The 20,584-nt window shown below is 48.2% G+C and overlaps 1 protein-coding gene across 3 annotated transcripts in view; it reads left to right on the plus strand.

Annotated features, from left to right (window-relative positions):
* Nucleotides 1-20,584, plus strand: part of PLEKHG2 (pleckstrin homology and RhoGEF domain containing G2) — a 69,947-nt gene that overhangs the window by 23,662 nt on the left and 25,701 nt on the right. For 2 of the 3 annotated variants that reach the window (XM_028741848.2, XM_077932410.1), the window contains 5 exons: nt 593-1,020; nt 9,008-9,108; nt 15,651-15,717; nt 18,815-18,861; nt 20,287-20,437. In XM_028741848.2, the coding sequence (XP_028597681.2) occupies nt 593-1,020; nt 9,008-9,108; nt 15,651-15,717; nt 18,815-18,861; nt 20,287-20,437 (794 nt within the window). The remainder of the gene's footprint in view (nt 1-592; nt 1,021-9,007; nt 9,109-15,650; nt 15,718-18,814; nt 18,862-20,286; nt 20,438-20,584) is intronic. The other variant, XM_077932411.1, reaches the window with a different exon arrangement.

The raw sequence follows: 20,584 nt of genomic DNA on the forward strand, positions 1-20,584 counted from the left end.
GGAGATCTGTGTCTCTGAACAAGCCCAGCCCCGCGTGGATTCCCCTTCCAGAGCCTGAGGCTTTTGAAAAATAAATCCCAACCAAAGTCCACTCGTCGGTTTTTGAGCCTGTGCGTCTCTCTCTCTCCCTAGCCGCACGCTTTTTGCAAGCGGCGAACGCTTTAGATGCAAGATTGTGGTACTTGGGGGGGGGGGCGGGAGGGAGGAAGTGGAGGAGAATAAGTGTGCGGCCCTTTTGCACAACTGCCTCTCCTCCCGGCATCCTTCGCGAAGCAAACCACAGCTTCAAAAGGTGAGAGAGAGAGAGAGAGAGAGAGAAGAGAAAGCCACAAAAGGATGTTGAAGAGAGCGAGGAGGTTTTCTATTTTTTGAAAAGCCAGGGAGGGAGAGGGTGAATGCAGAAGACTTGTGGTGAGGTGGGGGGCTAGGAAAAAAGACCGAACTCCTGTTGAACAGCTCCTTTGCACGTGGGGCTGGCCAGAGATGGGGCTGGGCAGACGTCCTTTATGGTAGGGGGCCGAGCGTGCAACTTTTTATTTATTTCCAACCCCGGCTGCTTTCTCTCTTTTCCATTTCCTCCTGGCCCCCCCAGCAGCACCCCGGCCCTCGTCCGTCTCCTCGCTGAGCGGTCTCAGCTCCGGCATGGCGTCCGACCCCATCTTGGGCAGCTGCACCTCGGTCAACACAGTGTGCTCGGACAGCGATCGCCCGGTCAGCCTCAGCTCCTCGGCGTCGTCCGCCTCGCTGCCCGACAGCCAGAGTGCCTTCGGCAGCAGCGGGGGGCTGGGGGGCTGCCCCCCGACTTACCCCCAGCACCAGAACGGCAGCGACATCAGCCTGGACCTCACGCCGGTGGCCTTGCTGGACAGGCCGGGGGAAGCCCAGGCTGGCCCGGGTTGGTCGCCGAGTCCGGGCAGGGCCAGAGAGCGCCGGATGAAGCTGTCTCACCTGGACCGGGTGGTGATGGAGATTGTGGAGACGGAGCAGTCCTACGTCCGGGACCTCAGGAGCATCGTGGAGGTAAGGACAGAAGGAAGGAAGGAAGGGCAGACAGGGCTGAGTGCCTGGCCTCCCCTCGCATTTTGACCCTGCCTTTCCCTCCCAGGGGCTTGTTGGCAACAGCCCTGCAAGGCAGGGTGGCAACGTGAAACAGGGCCTCTTCGGTGGTGGCTCCCCGTTTGCAGAATGCTCTCCTTAGGGAAGCTCCCTTGACACCTTCATTATCTATCTTTACGCGCCAGGCAGAAAATGATCCTCTTCAACCAGGCCTTTGGCTGTTAAGCAATCCATGGTTGTTGTTGTTGTTTTTAAACTAGGGGGGTATTGTTTTGTTTGTTATTATGTTATGTATTTTTGTGTTTCTATGCTGTGTTCCTCAGATGAAGGGTGGTGTGTCAATTTAGTAAACGAAATTAAATAAGGTAGCTTAGGCTGAAAGATGGTCAGGCTTGGCTTCACGGCTGAGAACTTTTGAACCCAGCCTTGAACACTCCATAGCATGTGGATGGAATATTGCGTACGGTTCTGGTCGCCTTTCCTCAAAAAGGAGTTGGAGAAGGTTCCGCCAAACTGATCGAGGGGATGCAGCGACTCCCCAGTGAGGAAAGGTTGGGGCTTTTTAGTTTAGAGAAAAGGCGAGGAAGAGGCGGCGTGACAGAAGCATGTGAAATGATGCACAGCGTGAAGAAAATGGAGAGAGATTTGGGCTTCCCCTCCTTTCTCATAACACTAGAAGCTGAATGCTGGAAGATTCTTCTTCACGCAGCGCAGAGTTAAACTATGGAACTCATTGCCACAAGAGGCAGTGATGATTGCCAACCTAGATGGCTTTAAAAGGGGAATAGATGAATTTATGGAGGGGAGGGTGATCAGGGGCTAGATCAGGCAAGATCCTGCTTGCAAGTTTTCCATAATGGGCATCCGGTCAGCCTCTGCGAGAACAGAATGCTGGACTAATAATAATAATAATAATAATAATAATAATAATAATAATTAGTTTTATTTATACCCCCCCCCCTCCCCAGCCAAGGGCTCAGGGCGGCTAACCCAAATATAAAAACAATTGATTGAAATACAACTTTAAAAACAAGATTAAAATACAACATTAAAATGCAGCTTCATTTCAGTAGAAACTCAAATCAAAAACTTTTGGGGATGAAAATGTCAAGTCTTCACCAAGGCCAATTGTCCAGACTGGTCCTACGTGGGCCAGAAAAAAGCCAGGGAAGTCCCCAAATAGGAGAAGGAGAAAGGGAAAAGGAAAGAGGGGGAGGGGATCAAGTTGATTCCAAGCCAAAGGCCAGGCGGAACAACTCTGTCTCACAGACCCTGCAGAAAGAAATCAGATCCCGCAGGGCCCTGGTCTCATGAGACAGAGCGTTCCAGCAGGCTGGAGCCATCACTGAAAAGGCCCTGGCTCTGGTTGAGGCTAATCTAACTTCCTTAGGGCCAGGGACCTCTACGGTGTTGCTATTTATGGACCTTGAGGTCCTCCGCGGGTCATATCAAGAGATGAGCCTCCTTTGGCCTGATCCGGCAAACCTCTTCCTATGTTCTTAACCCCAAAGTGAGGGAACAGAGTATTATGTCGCACCATGCAAAAAGCAAACAAGCAATAGTAAATAATAAAATTGTTGTCGCTCTCGCTGCGAGAAGTGAAGTTACAGGCAGCCAGGCAGAGGTGGCGCCCTACCTTCAGAAGTCAAAGAAATAAAGAACTATATGAGTTTCAGAAGACATCTGAAGGCAGCCCCTGTGCTGGGAAGTTCCCATGTTCTTGTTCTGAGTTTAGTGTGAGGCGCAGCTAAGGAAATGTAAATTGCACGAAAAACACACAAACCCCAGACCCTCCAAGCGCCCCTAATTTCCAGGGACAGCCCCAAATTTACGGAATCCGTCCCGGTTTCTGATTTGATCCAGGAATGTCCCACTTAAGGTGTTCCTATTTTCATGGGAGAAATGTTGGAGGGTGTGGAGTTATGCGACTCCGCGAGCCAAGGAAATGAGTAACTACGCAACCTTTAGAAGACATCTGAAGGCAGCCCTGTATGGGGAAGTGTTTTTGTTTAATGCTCAATGTTTTACAGTCATACCTCGGGTTACAGACGCTTTGGATTGTGTGATTTCGGGTTGCGCACCGCGCCAAACCCGGAAGTACCGGAATTGGTTACTTCCGGGTTTCGGCGCTTGTGCATGTGCAGAAACGCTAAATCACACTTTGCGCAGAAGCGCCGCATCATGACCCACGCATGCGCACATGCCACGCTGTGGGTTGCGAGTGTGCTTCCCGCACGGATCACGTTCGCAACCCGAGTGTCCACTGTATTATGTTTTTATATGTGCTGCAAGCCACCCAGAGTGGCTGGGGAAACCCAGCCGGATGGGCAGGGTATAAATAATAAATAATATTATTATAAATCGTAAGAGAAAGACAGGGTGATGCGCCAATGTCAAGCCAAGCCTCCCTTTTTCCTGAGCTGGCGTGTGTCGTGGGTTTGGCGCATCTTAAATCCAAAGAAATGGAGGCAGTGAGAGATTTTACTTTCTTGGGCTCCATGATCACTGCAGATAGTGACAGCAGCCACAAAATTAAAAGACGCCTGCTTCTTGGGAGAAAAGCGATGACAAACCTAGACAGCATCTTAAAAAGCAGAGACATCACCTTGCCAACAAAGGTCCGTATAGTAAAAGCTCTGGTTTTCCCAGTAGTGATGTATGGAAGTGAGAGCTGGACCATAAAAAAGGCTGATCACCGAAGAATTGATGCTTTTGAATTCTGGTGCTGGAGGAGACTCTTGAGAGTCCTATGGACTGCAAGAAGATCAAATGCATCCATTCTTAAGGAAATCAGCCCTGAGTGCTCACTGGAAGGACAGATCCTGAAGCTGAGGCTCCAATGCTTTGGCCACCTCATGAGAAGAGAAGACTCCCTGGAAAAGACCCTGATGTTGGGAAAGATGGAGGGCACAAGGAGAAGGGGAAGACAGAGGACGAGATGGTGGGACAGTGTTCTCGAAGCTGCCAGCATGATTCTGACCAAACTGTGGGAGGCAGTGGAAGACAGGAGTGCCTGGCGTGCTCTGGTCCAGGGGGTCACGAAGAGTCGGACACGACTAAACGACTAAACAACAACAACAACAACAAATCCAAAGCATAGGAAATATAATTCCACCAAATGACATAATAAGCATCTGGATCCTCCCCGGAAACATGTAGTTGATGCGTAATTTCCCCCACAGTGGCCAAAGACCGTAAACTCTTACACCACACAGCCCAGTGCAGACTTTTTCCGGTTTCTCGTTGCTGGGCTGTTGAAATCCTGGCTGCATCTAACACCCACGCCGAAAGCTCTTTGCAGCGAGAAGGTTTCGTGTTGCCCGTCCACATATTCAGTAATCTGGGGAAGCCCAGGCAGGTTATTTCTTTGGAGATCCACCGTCTTAAGGAAGCCGTTCGTTCCTCCCTTTCCCTGCCTGTTTGCATTCTGCTTTTGCAGGAGTTAACTTGCGCCTTCCTGGCACACCTCCACGGCGGCGTTTAAAATTCAGCATTTGCTTCTCGGCCGACCTCAATGACATAAATTAACAGGGCGGTTCTTCGCTGTAATGTGTGAGAAAGCGAACGGCCAGGTGTTTCCTGATCCAGTTTTGCAGAGTTTTTGAACCACTGTGTTCTTCTCCTTACCTGTTCCTGGAAACAGCAAGAGAGAGCTCTTTTCTCGGCGCCTTGCGAGGTGGGCTTCTCGGAGGCATTTGGCTGTATGGTGGTACCTCGGATTACAGACGTGATCCACCTGGAGCAGGAACCAGGAAGCCACTCCAGTATCCCTGCCATGGAAAAAGACAACAGGCAATATAACAAAATAGATGGCTTTAAAAGAGGATTGGGCAAATTCATGGGGGAGCAGCCTGTCAACGGCTGCCAGCTGCAGCAGCCAAGCAGTGTTTCTGAATGCCAATTCCTGGAGGTCACAGGGGCCTTTGTGCTCAGATCCTGCTTGCCGCTTTCCCTCCGGCATCTGGGATAAGAGGATGCTGAGCTAGACGGGTCCTTGTCTTCCTCCAGAAGGTCTTCTTTGAGCCCTGGATTTGCCATCAGGCGTTGACTCCGCAGCCCCTCCAGGGTGGAAGCAACTGCTGGAGGCGAGCCCATTTGCCATCTCCTGTCGAGCCTCTTCCTCCAGCCTCTGCTTTGCTTTACTGCTGGAATTTCTGGAATTCTCTGGCCTCTCCTGGGACCACTGAAAGAGGAGAGGGAAGCCAACTGGGGTCTGTCTGGCTGCGGAGACGGCTTCTTGCGTGCCCCTAAATTAAGACTCGCCCGGCCGTCCCTCTCTCATTGTCTGCGCATCGTCTCTCTGAAATCCCAATGGCTCTTTGGCCCGTTTGCAAGTGACACGGAGCGACTGCTATTACCAGGAAAGGTTGCCACGTTCGGGACCTCTTGTTGTTGTTGTTGTTCAGTCGTTTAGTCGTGTCCGATTCTTCGTGACCCCCTGGACCAGAGCATGCCAGGCTCTCCTGTCTTCCACTGCCTCCCGCAGTTTGGTCAAACTCATGTTTGTAGCTTCGAGAACACTGTCCCACCATCTCGTCCTCTGTCGTCCCCTTCTCCTTGGGCCCTCCATCTTTCCCAACATCAGGGTCTTTTCCAGGGAGTCTTCTCTTCTCCTGAGGTGGCCAAAGTCTTGGAGCCTCAGCTTCAGGATCTGTCCTTCCAGTGAGCACTCAGGGCTGATTTCCTTCAGAATGGAGAGGTTTGATCTTCTTGCAGTCCATGGGACTCTCAAGAGTCTCCTCCAGCACCAGAATTCAAAAGCATCCATTCTTCGGCGATCAGCCTTCTTTATGATCCAGCTCTCACTTCCATACATCACTACTGGGAAAACCATAGCTTTTACTATATGGACCTTTGTTGGCAAGGTGATGTCTCTGCTTTTTAAGATGCTGTCTAGGTTTGTCATTGCTTTTCTCAGGGACCTCTTAGTTTAGAGGAAAGGCGAGTAACTGGTGGAACGAGTAATATTTATAAAAACGATGTGCAGCGTGGAGAAAGGGAGCAGAGGAAAGTCTTCTCCTTCTCTCTCATAGCGCCAGAACTGGTGGGTGTCCAATGAAGGTGAAGGCTGGAAGATTTGGGACTGATGAAAGAAAGTCCTTTTTCACAAAAAACATACAGTGGTACCTTGGTTCTCATACTTAATCCATTCCACAAGTCTGTTCTAAAACCAAAGCTTTCGAAAACCGAGGCCCATAGAAAGTAATGCAAAGCGGATTAATCCGTTCCAGACACTTTTAAAAACAACCCCTAAAACAGCCATTGAACATGAATTTTACTATCTAACGAGACCATTGATCCATAAAATGAAAGCAATCTTACTATAAAATAAATAAGACAATATTGTAGGTGATAAAAATTGTTTGGATGAGGGGCTTTTATCCATTTCCGCAGTCACACAATTAATCAATCAGTAGCTGAACTAGGTTCTACACAGTCACAAAAACAAATGAACCGAAAAAGCCTCAAAAACAAAAACACAAAATAAATAGCCAAAACAAAAGCACCAAACTTAATCCGTTCCAGAAGTCTGTTTGAAATGTTGGGAAACCAAGGCACAGCTTCTGATTGGTGCAGCCGACAGCCGCATCAGATGTTCAGCTTCCAAAAAATGTTTGAAAACCGGAACACTTACAGAGGTTTTCGGAAGTTTGAGGACCAAAGCTTTTTAGAACCAAGGTGTTTGAGAACCAAGGTACCATTGTAGTTGAACTATGGAACTCACTGTCACAAGAGGCCATGTTGACCTCCAACTTGGATAGCTGTAAAAGAGGATTGGGCAAATCCACAGAGGAAGAGAGGGCCATCGGTGCTCCTGGGACCTCTCCTGCAGTGTTACTCACTTCCTCAGAAAGCCGCCTGAACGGCTCGGGGCCGCCTCTGCTCCACGCAACAGCATCAACCAGATGGGTATAAATATTAAAATGATTACAGTCATGCCTCATGTTATGTTTGCTTCATGTTACGTTTTTTCAGGTTGCGTCCCGCGGCAACCCGGAAGTACCGGAAAGGGTTAATTCCAGGTTTTGCCACTCGCGCATGTTCAGAAGCACAAAATGACATCACACACATGCACAGAAGCGCCAAATTGCAACCTGCGTGTGTGCAAACACGCCGCTGCGGGGTGCGCTCTTTTCATGTTGCGAACGGGCCTCCGGAACGGATCCCATTCTCAACCAGAGGTGACACTGTATTATCATCATCATCACCTTTCTCTTCTGGGCGGCTGGTCCAAGAGACGCTTCTTCCAGCATCTTCTCCCAGGCCTCTTGGCAGTTGGGGACAAACAGAGAGCGGCTGCGGCGTCTAAACATTGGCTGTTTCCGTCTCTGCAGAGATGGGACGACGTGAGGGTCCCTTATGGGAAAGGACAGAGTCTTTGTGCCAAGGACACATTATTATTTCTTCTTCTTCTTCTTCTTCTTCTTCTTCTTCTTCTTCTTCTTCTTCTTCTTCTTCTTCTTCTTCTCCTCCTCCTCCTCCTCCTCCTCCTCCTCCTCCTCCTCCTTTGGTGATCCCTCATAGCCGAGTAAGATTGTCTTCCATAAACACAGTTTTAACAATAAGTCTGTAAGTGACTGTGGAGGCCAATTCTGGATCCACACGTCCTTCCACAGTGGGGACATAGGTTTCCGGGTGGGAGTTAATCACGGTGTGGATTTGCCAAGCATGCCTTCCTCTTAGCACGTTTCTCCATTGGTCCTGAGTTCGAGTGTCTTCAAAGCCCAGGACACCTTTGGTCAAGGCTGTTCTCCAACTGGAGCGCTCGCAGGCCAGTGTTTCCCAGTTGTCGGTGTTTATGCTACATTTTTTTAGATTTGCCTTGAGACGGTCTTTAAACCTCTTTTGTTGACCACCAGCATTACGCTTTCCATTTTTAAGTTTGGAATAGAGTAGTTGCTTTGGAAGACGATCATCAGGCATCCGCACAACATGACCAGTCCAATGAAGTTGATGTTGAAGAATCATTGCTTCGACACTCGTGATCTTTGCTTATTCCAGAACACTGGTATTAGTTCGCCTGTCTTCCCAAGTGATGTGTCAAATTTTTCGGAGACGCCGATGATATAACAACAACAACAACAAAAACAACAATTTATTATTTATACCCCGCCCATCTGGCTGGGTTTCCCCAGCTACTCTGGGCGACTTCCAACAAAATATTTGTTATGTAGAGTTGAATAGGATCCAGAATGCAGCAGTCTGGTTGGTCCTAGAACAATAGGATCCAGAATGCAGCAGTCTGATTGGTCCTAGAACAATAGGATCCAGAATGCAGCAGTCTGATTGGTCCTAGAACAATAGGATTTAGAATGCAGCAGTCTGATTGGTCCTAGAACAATAGGATTCAGAATGCAGCAGTCTGATTGGTCCTAGAACAATAGGGTCCAGAATGCAGCAGTCTGATTGGTCCTAGAACAATAGGATCCAGAATGCAGCAGTCTGATTGGTCCTAGAACAATAGGATTCAGACTGCAGCAGTCTGATTGGTCCTAGAACAATAGGATCCAGAATGCAGCAGTCTGATTGGTCCACAGGAGCCACCCAATCCAGCTCCATGTGGAAGTGAATCTGCAACCTGATTAGCCTACAGGAGAATCCTGGAATTAGCCAATCATGGGGGGCCCATTGTGTAAATAATGTATATAAAGCAGACATTTTGGGGGAACTTCCATTCCTCCTCACCACTATGAGCTGAATGAAGAGCATGAAATCCACTCTCGACTCCGAGTATATTTCAATATTAAAATACAGTGGTTTGTGAAGCATTAAAAGCTTCCCTAAACATTAAAAGCTTCCTTTCAAGGAGTTGGAGATGGCATTTGGGAGTTGTAGTTCTAAGCACCTGCTTAGCAAAGGCTAAGCCATGCTGCCCTGGTGGTGCGTTTGCGATAGTCACGAGGTATCCCTGCCGCTGATTCCTTCTTTTCTCCATCCTCCCTTCCCTCAGGACTACTTGGGCTGCATCATCGACTGTGGACAGCTGCCACTCAAACCAGAACAAGTCAGCGCCTTGTTTTGCAACATTGAAGACATCTATGAGTTCAACAGGTGAGTCAGCAGGGCTTCCTGGCACCTGGAGAAGGAAGGGAGGGTTCGGCGTCAGCAGAACAAGCTTTCCAAATGGCAGGGAATTGCCCCATGTGACCCATTCTTATTACCACAGACCTTCCGATTTATACAATTATGTGGGGCCATTGTTGAACTTAGATTTCAACGGATGCCCTCGGCATGTTTAGAGGGGAAATAGCTCTTGCAATAGCTCATATGCATTTATGGAGTATGGAAATGAATTTATTTATATAATCAGGTTGAAGACATCATGCCTCGTTTGTTGATCTGCCCTTTATAGACAGTGCCCGGAGAATTTTTTATTATTACAGTGGTACCTCGGGTTACATACGCTTCAGGTTACAAACTCTGCTAACCCAGAAACAGTACCTCGGATTAAGAACTTTGCTTCAGGATGAGAACAGAAATCGTGCTCTGGCGGCGCGGCAGCAGCAGGAGGCCCCATTAGCTAAAGTGGTGCTTCAGGTTAAGAACAGTTTCAGGTTAAGAACGGACCTCCAGAAAGAATTAAGTACTTAACCCGAGGTACCACTGTATTTCCTGTTCTTTATTGGTTCTCAGATCGATTCCCCCAGTAAGTGATAGCCCTGCAAGGTAGTCCAGATACAGTGGTTCCTTGGTTCTCAAACTCTTGGCCAATAAAGAGCTACAAATTGGACATCTGGTAGCCAGATTTGCTCTGGCAGCTCAGGGGCTTCACCTCAGTTCTGCTGATGCATTGCAATATTAAACTTTTATGCTGTAGACTTTTATAGACTTGTTGTTGTTGTTTAGTCGTTTAGTTGTGTCCGCCTCTTCGTGGCCCCCTGGACCAGAGCACGCCAGGCTTCTTGAACTATACGGACCTTTGTTGGCAAGTTGATATCTCTGCTTTTTAAGACGCTGTCTAGGTTTGTAGGTTTATAAACACCGTATTTTTTGCTCTGTAAGACTCACTTTTTCCCTCCTAAAAAGTAAGGGGAAATGTGTGTGCATCTTATGGAGCGAATGCAGGCTGCGCAGCTATCCCAGAAGCCAGAACAGCAAGAGGGATTGCTGCTTTCACTGCACAGCGATCCCTCTTGCTGTTCTGGCTTCTGAGATTCAGAATATTTTTTCTTCTTGTTTTCCTCCTCCAAAAACTAGGTGCGTCTTATGGCCTGGTGCGTCTTATAGAACGAAAAATACGGTATGTTGTGTGATTTTAGAGGAATGCCTTGCTTTTTGCCCTCTGTTGTTCATTGTGAAGGCCTTTGGCTATGAGCGATAAAACGAATTGGGCTTCCTGGGTGGTACCAATAACCAGCTGATGGAATTATAATGGCATTTATGTCACACATTTCTCCCCATCGTTTACATGTGACTAATCTTACCAATTAACTGAGCAAACGTTGCAGACCTAAGTAATCTGCGTGACCTGTGGAGTATAGGAATATGGTCTTGCGTGTGATCCTGAAAGAGGAATCTGTATTTATTGTTATGTAAACACACACACCCCACAACAGCCCTGTGATGTAGGACAGGCTGAGAGACAATGACTGGCACAAGGTCACCCAGTGAGTTTTCACGACTGATAATAATAATAATTTATTATTTGTACCCCGCCCATCTGGCTGGGTTTCCCCAGCCACTCTGGGCGGCTTCCATAGAAACCAAAAAACACTAAAATATCATACATTAAAAACTTCCCTGAACAGGGCTGCCTTAAGATGTCTTCTGAATGTCAGGTAGTTGTTTATCGCTTTGACATCTGATGGGAGGGCGTTCCACATGGCGGGCGCCACTACCGAGAAGGCCCTCTGCCTGGTTCCCTGTAGCTTTGCTTCTCGCAATGAGGGAACCGCCAGAAGGCCCTCAGCGCTGGACCTCAGTGTCCGGGCAGAATGATGGGGGTGGAGACGCTCCTTCAGATATACTGGACCGAGGCCATTTAGGGCTTTAAAGGTCAGCACCAACACTTTGAATTGTGCTCGGAAACGTACTGGGAGCCAATGTAGGTCTTTCAAGACTGGTGTTATGTGGTCTCGGTGGACTGAGTTGGGAAATGAGTCCTGTGTGGTTAAGAGCGGTAGTCACGTAATCTGGGGAACCGGGTTCGCGTCTCCGCTCCTCCACCTGCAGCTGCTGGGTGACCTTGGGCCAGCCACACTTCTCTGACGTCTCTCAGCCCCACTCACCTCACAGAGTGTTTGTTGTGGGGGAGGAAGGGAAAGGAGAATGTTAGCCGCTTTGAGACTCCTTAAAGGGAGTGAAAGGCGGGATATCAAATCCAAACTCCTCCTCTTCTTCTTCTTCTTCTGGTCTCTCCCAGGTCATAGTCTGGACTTTCCAAACACCTCATCACTCCTTATTTTCCTGTCACCAACATTTTTGTGTAACTTGGTTCTGCTCGCAAATGGAATTGTGCACCCTTAGCTCACTCATTTCAGGATCTGACTTGTGTGTGATGAGCCCTCGAACCTGTTTCGGATTTGAAAGGGCCCAGTAGTAAACATGCGCTATCTGGGAGTCATTTTGGACTCACAGCTGTCCATGGAGGCGCAGGTCCATTCTGTGCCCAGGGCAGCTGTCTCCCAGCTCCATCTGGTACGCAGGATGAGACCCTCTCTGCCCGCAGACTGTCTCGCCAGAGCGGTGCATGCTCTGGTTATCTCTCTTGGACTATTGCAATGTGGGGCTCCCTTTGAAGGTGACCCGGAAACTACAACTAATCCAGAATGCGGCAGCCAGACTGGTGACTGGGAGCGGCCACCGAGACCACATAACACCGGTCCTGAAAGTCCTACATTGGCCCCCAGTACTTTTCCGAGCACAATTCAAGGTGTTGGGTCTGACCTCTAAAGCCATAAACGGCCTCAGTCCAGTATATCTGAAGGAGCGTCTCCACCCCCATTGTCCACCCCGGACACCGGGGTCCACTTCCTAGGGCCTTCTGGCGGTTCCCTTCCTGCGAGAAGCGAGGTTACAGGGAACCAGGCACAGGGCCTTCTCGGTAGTGGCGCCCGCCCTGTGGAGCGCCCTCCCATCAGATGTCAAGGAGATAAAGAACTATACAGCTTTCAGAAGACATCTGAAGGCAGCCCTGTTTAGGGAAAGTTTTTGATGTTTGATGTTTTATCGTGATTTTAATGTTCTGTTGGGAGCCGCCCAGAGTGGCTGGGGAAACACAGCCAGATTTGGGAGGTGGGGGTTAGAAATAAATTATTATTATTATTATTATTATTATTAGCATCTCATAGAACACAAGGCAATGAGGTGACAGCGATGAACTCATGCCAGCGTTATAAGCCAGTAGCATCCCTCCAGTGGATATTTAGCCATGCAGTTCCCTTTTCCCAGATCTAAGCAAGCCAGGATCTGTGTCTCTGTCTCTGTGTGTGTTTGCAGCAATTAACATGGTCCAGAAGAACAGGAGGGTTTCTCAAGGCGGAAATGCTTTTAGCTTTGGAATTTGCTGAGAAGGTAATTTGAGCCGGGCTTGTGGGTGCTGGAGAGCGGTTTGGAAGGAGGGGGGAAGTGTGTGTTTTGGAGGCGATGGGGAAGATGGAGGTCAGAAAAAGACCGGAGCGTGTGAGTTTATGGAGAAGCGTTGTCCTCAGGAAGGAAGGATACAAGCACTCGATCTTCCCTTTTCAAAAGAGGCGTCCCAAAGTTCTTCCACTCCATGGATCGGCCAAATCCCAGCCTTCAGGAGCAGCAGGGAAGTTAAATACTGAACTTCCGATTGTGTCTGGCCAGCGTTTTCTTCCCCAGTGAATTAGTGTTGTGCCTTCTCTGGTCTGTCTCCAGCTGCCCCAGTTTACTCATTGTTTGGTCTTAGAGAGGGTTTAATTTAGGCCAGCTCCACAACCTGTTGTGAGCGCAAAGGATCTGGGACGTGTGAAGTGTGCCTCTGGCCATGCACAAAGCGTCTTTCCATTGCAACTGGGCCACCTCCAGCCGTTGGATTTGGATCAGTCCCAGAACCTGTCGCATCCGCAAACACTTGGAGCAAGTAAAGAGCGCCTCTGGGCATGCACAAAGTGTGTTTCTTTCACGACCAAGTAACTGCTACCAGCTCCCACACATATAGAGGCTTTATCCTTGCAGGTGAGGGAAGATGGAAATGCTACCAGTAGGCTAGAATCTGAGACTTATCAGTTTAGTCCAGAAGCACTGCAGAAGCATCTGTCAGTGCTACAAACCCATAACTCCTTTTATGTCTCCCTTTCACCAGTCCTTTGGCCGATTAACATTTGATGTCCTTTTAAACATGTTTGTGGTTGAGGGGTTATTGGTTTTGTTCCTGTTCTTCATCTTGTTTTTATTATGTGTTTTGTGTTCTCATTTGATGATTCTATGTTGCGAACCAACCTGTGATCTTGGGACGAAGGGCGGTATACAATTATTATTGTTATTATTATTATTATTATTAATTATGGCTTGTCTGTCTACATACCCCTCTGAGGCAACAAAAGGAACAAGCTCTTCCTGCTTGCAGAAACTTCCCCCTTGGTCCCCTGTGAGCAGTTTCTGCTCTCCCTAGGAGATTGCCCGCTCACCACCTTGAACTAGCCCTGACTCAGTTTTCCTGTGCCTAAAAATGGACGCGTCGCCTTCCTTCTGTTCCCGGAGGACATTTGCAATGCCCTGATTCCCCCATATTGGGAAAAAAAAACCATCAGAAAAGCAAGGTTTCTGTAAACCCCAACCGACGATGGAAGTTGAAGACACGGAAACATTGTTCCCTAACAGGGGCTGCTGGCCAACAGCCACGTTCTTCCCCCTTTTTCCCCTTTCTCACACCATTTCCTTTCCTCTTTCCCCTTCTCGCGCTCCGTCTCCTGCTGTTTTTTTGGCTTCCCCCAAAAGCTGGTCTCCTGCCAACCTCTCCGTCAACCAACCTGCTTTCCCATCTGGCTCTGTTTAAGAGCTTAAGCGGAGCCCAGTGGGGGGTACGGATGGAAGATGTGGGGAAAGTTGGAAGCTCGGATCACGCGGCCCCGGTTAACCCTTTAGAGCAGTGTTCCCCAACCTTGGGCCTCCAGCTGTTTTTGGACTACAATTCCCATCATCCTTGACCACTGGTCTTGCTAGCGAGGGATGATGGGAGTTGTAGTCCAAAAACAGCTGGAGCCCCAAGGTTGGGGAACACTGCTTTAGAGGAAGGAGCGTCTCCACCCCACCCCAGCCGGTTCTGCCAAGGGAGACCTCGCTGTGACCTTTCCTCCGCCATGAAAAAGGATCAATAATTTCACGTTCACGAAGCACCCGCCTGTATGCGGACAAAATGCTTTGCCCATGGGAGGGCAGTGGTGATCCAAAAGGACAGCCCTGCAAGGTAGTCCAGCACAGTGGCCCCTTGGCTCTCAAACGCCTCGGTTCTCAAACAACTTGGAACCCAAACACTGCGAACCCGGAAGTAAGTGTTCCGGTTTGTGAACTTTTTTCTGAAGCCGAACGTGCTCCGTTTTGAGTGTTATGTTGAGGTCTGTCTTATTTTTGCTATTTATTTTGCGTTTTTGTGGCTCTTTAAAAATATATATATATCTTTATTAATTTAAAATAAATACATTTATGAAAAACAGACGTACATACAAGTAAACAAACATACAACCAAACAAACAAATAACAGAAAAATCAAACCACCACACTATAAGATATAAGATTAATATAATTATCATCATATATACTCCTGGTAAGGTAAAGGTAAAGGTACCCCTGCCCGTACAGGCCAGTCTTGCCAGACTCTGGGGTTGTGCGCCCATCTCACTCAAGAGGCCGGGGGCCAGCGCTGTCCGGAGACACTTCCGGGTCACGTGGCCAGCGTGACATCGCTGCTCTGGCGAGCCAGAGCCGCATACAGAAACGCCGTTTACCTTCCCGCTAGTAAGCGGTCCCTATTTATCTACTTGCACCCGGGGGTGCTTTCGAACTGCTAGGTTGGCAGGCGCTGGGACCGAACAATGGGAGCGCACCCCGCCGCAGGGATTCGAACCGCCGACCTTTCGATCGGCAAGTCCTAGGCTCTGAGGCTTTTACCCACAGCGCCACCCGCATCCCACATACTCCTGGTATTGAACACAATTATAAAATTTATAGAAAAGAAATTTAAAACTGACTTCCAATGAATCTCAATGTGCTTTGTCTATCCATTACTTTACATATTTCTCTCTTTTTTGTGTGACTGTGTGGAACCCAGTTCGGTTACTGATTGATCGATTGTGTGACTGCAGTACATTGTTCATCGCTTTCATTTTATGGATCCATGGTCTCGTTAGATAGCAAAATCCATGTTACATTGCTGTTTTAGGGGTTGTTTTCAAAAGTCTGGAACGGATTAATCCGTTTCGCCTTACTTTCTATGGGAAAGCGCGCCTTGGTTTTGGAATGCTTTGGTTTTGGAATTGACTTGCGGAATGGATTGAGTTTGAGAACCAAGGTACCACTGTATTGCCACAGCCCAGTATTGTTCGACGGGCAGGGCAGGGCCGGTGGTGGGCGAGAAAGCGTCGCGAGAAGCCTTATTTATGCTTATTTATGTTTTCTCTCCCTTTGAGCAGCGAACTACTAGAAGACATGGAGCGAAACACCAGCGCTGAGGCTGTCGCAGAGTGCTTTGTTCAAAGGGTAAGGGTCTCGCCGCTTTCTGCTCACAACCTCTTCGCTCTGCAATTCCTTTGGAACGAGCTGACCTCTTAAAAGCGTCCAGGCTGCCCTTAGCTGTGTTCGCAAAAGCGTCCAAGAAGCTTCAACGGGTCCAGAATGTCATAGCGAGACTAAGCGTTCCAAAAGGACTGGAACAAACGTATATTATATTTGAAAGGCAACTGTAAGCACTTTAACATCATTAGCACGGTTCTTTGAAGATCTGTAAGATGAAATTGCTACCTATTCAGGTTGAGTAACAGAATATTTTAGGTAATGGTATAACAAGGATAGGAAACGAAGCGAAATGTGAAGATGCAAAGTTTAATTTTGTAAACCGCCAGACGGGAGGCAGGGAAGTCGTTTGGCTCAGTCGAGCCGAAGAGATAAAATAAGAGGGTGCGATGTTACGTAATGTGATTATATGTAAAACCAATAAAAACATTTATTAAAAAACCCACAGAATGTCATAGAATCGTAGAATCGTGGCGCTAGGAAGGACATCCAAAGGTCATCTAGATCAACCCCCCTTGCAACGCTCCCTCATTGTGAGAAGTGAGGTTACAGGGAACCAGACAAAGGGCCTTCTCGGTAGTGGCACCTGCCCTGTGGAACACCCTCCCACCAGATGTCAAGGAAATAAGAAGCTATCCTATCTTTAAAAGACATCTGAAGGCAGCCCTGTTTAGGGAAGTTTTTAAGATTTAATGCTGTACTGTTTTTAACATTTGATTGGGAGCCACCCAGAGTGGTTGGGGAAGCTCAGCCAGATGGGTTGGGGTATAAATAATATATTATTATTATTATTATTATTATTATTATTATTATTATTATTGCCAAGGTTGTAAATCCTAGCCAGGTTGTTAATTGGGACTAACTATGGAGAGTAATTGGGATGCGGGTGGCGCTGTGGGTTAAACCGCAGAGCCTAGGACTTGCCAATCAGAAGGTCGGCGGTTCGAATCCCCGCGACGGGGTGAGCTCCCGTTGCTCGGTCCCTGCTCCTGCCAACCTAGCAGTTCGAAAGCATGCCAAAGTGCAAGTAGATAAATAGGTACCACTCCGGCGGGAAGGGAAACGGTGTTTTGGTGCGCTGCTCTGGTTTGCCGGAAGCGGCTTAGTCCTGCTGGCCACATGACCCGGAAGCTGTACGCCAGCTCCCTCGGCCAATAAAGTGAGATGAGCGCCGCAACCCCAGAGTTGGCCACGACTGGACTTAACGGTTAGGGGTCCCTTGACCTTTACCTTTTTATGGAGAGTAATGGTTCCCCAATATTTCAAGATCCAGTTAGTTCCTGCAGACTAGTGCTGGTTTTAACCCAGCCAGTCAGATGGGCAGGGTATAAATGATAAAATTCTAATTATTAATTAATATTATTAAATGCTCCAGAGCCAGGATAACTGAAGGACCAACTTCTGGCGAGGGCTGCTAAATTAAGACTGCTCCATATGATTGATTTATTGAGCACGGATTCTGATTTGCTTGCAGGGAGCTTACGCTGACGGGCAATGTCTACTCTTTACTGAGCCTTTGTTCTCATTTTTTCCCCAAGTGGTTGTACGTCTTCCCATCAGCCGATCCTTGTCCTATACCCTTTAGTTCAATTCCCTGTCACTTTCCTAACAGCAAAATTCTGCTGTTGTTTTTGAAGTGGATTTAATGCCCGCGATCACTTTAATCCACTGCGGACTGTCTCGCCAGAGTGGTGCATGCTCTAGTTATCTCCCGCTTGGACTACTGCCATGCGCTCTACGTGGGGCTTCCTTTGAAGGTGACCCGGAAACTACAACTAATCCAGAATGCGGCAGCTAGACTGGTGACTGGGAGCGACCACCGAGACCACATAACACCGGTCTTGAAAGACCTACATTGGCTCCCAGTACATTTCTGAGCACAATTCAAAGTGTTGGTGCTGACCTTTAAAGCCCTAAACGGCCTCAAAGTCCCAGTGTACCTGAAGGAGCGTCTCCACCCCCATAGTTCTTCCCAGACATTGAGGTCCAGCTCCGAGGGCCTTCTGGCAGTTCCCTCACTGTGAGAAGCCAAGTTACAGGGAACCAGGCAGAGGGCCTTCTCGGTAGTGGCACCCGCTCTGTGGAACGCCCTCCCACCAGATGTCAAAGAGAAGGACAACTACCAGACTTTTAGAAGACATCTGAAGGCAGCCCTGTTTAGGGAAGCTTTTAATGTTTGCTGTATTACAGTATTTTAATATTTTTTTGGAAGCCGCCCAGAGTGACTGGGGAAGCCCAGCCAGATGGGCGGGGTATAAATAATAAATTATTATTATTATTATTATTATTATTATTATTATTATTATTATCACGGACCTAAATTTCTAGCATGCGATTTAGCCCCTCTAACGAAATAGCGAGATTCTGGAGGTAATGTTAAATAGCATCGAACACGGATTAGATAAAATGGAGTAGAAGGGGGGAGTCAAAGTGAGGACTGTCAAGTAAAAAAAAACCTTTCTGGGGAGTCAACAAATTCACAGAGGTCAAGACTATAAATGGTTACTAGCCATGAAGTAACTTTATTGAGATCAATCTGCTTTCTCTGCTTCTTTATATATAGAAATATATTGATTGCACTGCTCTTCTTCTTGATTTTTTGAAATTATTAGTATTGATGGTCCAGTTGGTTTTGACTGGGGTTGGCATTTGACAGTGCCGCAATTGGATTTGTAAGCTATTTTCTGGGCTTTGTAGCGGGGAGGTGGTGGGGAAAGCTTTTAAAGCAAATAAATAGCAGTGTTTTCCAGCCGAGAGCTGAGCATTCCAGCCCAGGACAGTCAGAAAATTGCATCTCCTATCCTCTGTGGTCTCACACCGTTATAAATGGCTTTTTCGTTTGGCCTTCGCTCTTTAATTCAGGAGCATAGGAGCTGGCTTGTTGAAGCTGGCTCTCTCCCGGAGCTCAGATTGCAGAATGGTTGCAGAATGCATTGGAAAGAGGCAGAGAGTCCCTAGAGCCCAAGTGTTCAGTAAGGTTATAGCGCCGCCTGCTGGCTGTTAAAAAAGTAACACGCCTTATGCACCTCAGTGCACACTAACGTGGTTCAATTAACTCTTGCAGAGTGAAGAGTTCGATATCTACACCTTGTACTGCATGAACTACCCCAAGTAAGTAAGCCTCTCTTTCTCAGATCACTCTCGCTCCGCTGAATTTGCTGCTTCTCATTCATCTTATATTCTCCCGCCAGTTTCCATTCCTTATTGACCAGCTTTTTTCATTAGTATGGACCATATCTACATGACCGCCTCTCCTGGTCTGCCCCGCAGAGGACCTTAAGGTCCACGAATAACCACAGTTTAGAGGTCCCAGGCCCTAAGGAAGTCTATCCTCCACCAGGGCCAGGGCCTTCTCAGTGGTGGCTCTGACCTGGTGGAATGCTCTGTCCCATGAGACCAGGGCCCTGCAGGATTTAACCTCCTTCCGCAGGGCTTGTAAGACAGAGCTATTCCGCCTGGCCTTTAATTTGAATTCAGCCTGATCTTTTATTTCCCTTCTCTTCCCTCCCCCTCCCCTTTTATGAAGATCACCCGCTCTGAGACCCCACAGCTAATTCTCCCCTGGCCTCCTTGCTGGCCCAAGTAGGACCCATTCAGCCAGCTAGCCCTGGGGATTATCTAATAGATTTTTGAATTTTATTGTTATTCATGTTTTTATACTGCATTTTATGCTGCTTTTTATAATTAAGTGTTTTAAATTTGTTGTTAGCCGCCCTGAGCCTGGTTTTTGAACTGGGAAGGGCGGGGTATAAATAAAAAAATATTATTATTATATTATTATTATTATAAGCTCCAAAGCCAGGGACACGTGACTTTCTTCTATTCTCACAAATATCACCTTGCAAACTGCTCACACTCAATGCATGCAACAACGGGCTGCAGCTCTGCACCTTTGAAATGTCCAGGAGCAGTTTTTTCTTCCCTGCTGATGACTAGAAACTTTGGCGAAAGCTGTTGAAAGTCAAGATGACTTCCGCTCAGCAAAATCCTAGATCCGCCCAAGGAAACAGCCTTCCTTTGATGCCCTCTTCCCTTTCTGCCAACTTGTCCCCTTCCTTCCCACCTCCTCAGAGTTGTTTGTTTTTATTATTATTATTGCAGGGACGCGGGTGGCGCTGTGGGTAAAAGCCTCAGCGCCTAGGGCTTGCCGATCGAAAGGTTGGCAGTTCGAATCCCCGCAGCGGGGTGCGCTCCCGCTGCTCGGTCCCAGCGCCTGCCAACCTAGCAGTTCGAAAGCACCCCCGGGTGCAAGTAGATAAATAGGGACCGCTTACCGGCGGGAAGGTAAACGGCGTTTCCATGTGCTGCGCTGGCTCGCCAGATGCCGCATAGTCATGCTGGCCACGTGACCCGGAAGTGTCTCCGGACAGCGCTGGCCCCCGGCCTCTTAAGTGAGATGGGCGCACAACCCTAGAGTCTGGCAAGACTGGCCCGTACGGGCAGGGGTACCTTTACCTTTTACCTTTTATTATTATTATTATTATTATTATTATTAAAAGAAAACAATCACACGCCCCATCTCTCGCCCTCCCATAGCTCGGTCTCGGTGCTTCGGGAATGCATGGAGAACGACTCCCTGGCCAAGTTCTTCCGCGAGAGGCAAGCCACACTGTCGCATTCGCTGCCCTTGGAGACGTATCTCTTGAAGCCCGTCCAACGGATCCTGAAATACCATTTGCTGCTGCAGGTCAGGATTGGGCCCTGGTGGGCTTATCGAGGGTCTGGGCAGACTGGGGAAATGCGAAGAGGAGGAGGAGGAAGGCTGCGGAGGTTTGGAAGTGGCTCTTTAGAGCCACATTCCCACCAAACATTTAAAGCACTAGGGCAGTGTTTC

Source organism: Podarcis muralis, chromosome 7 (genome assembly GCF_964188315.1).
Source record: "Podarcis muralis chromosome 7, rPodMur119.hap1.1, whole genome shotgun sequence".
Lineage (NCBI taxonomy): Eukaryota > Metazoa > Chordata > Lepidosauria > Squamata > Lacertidae > Podarcis > Podarcis muralis.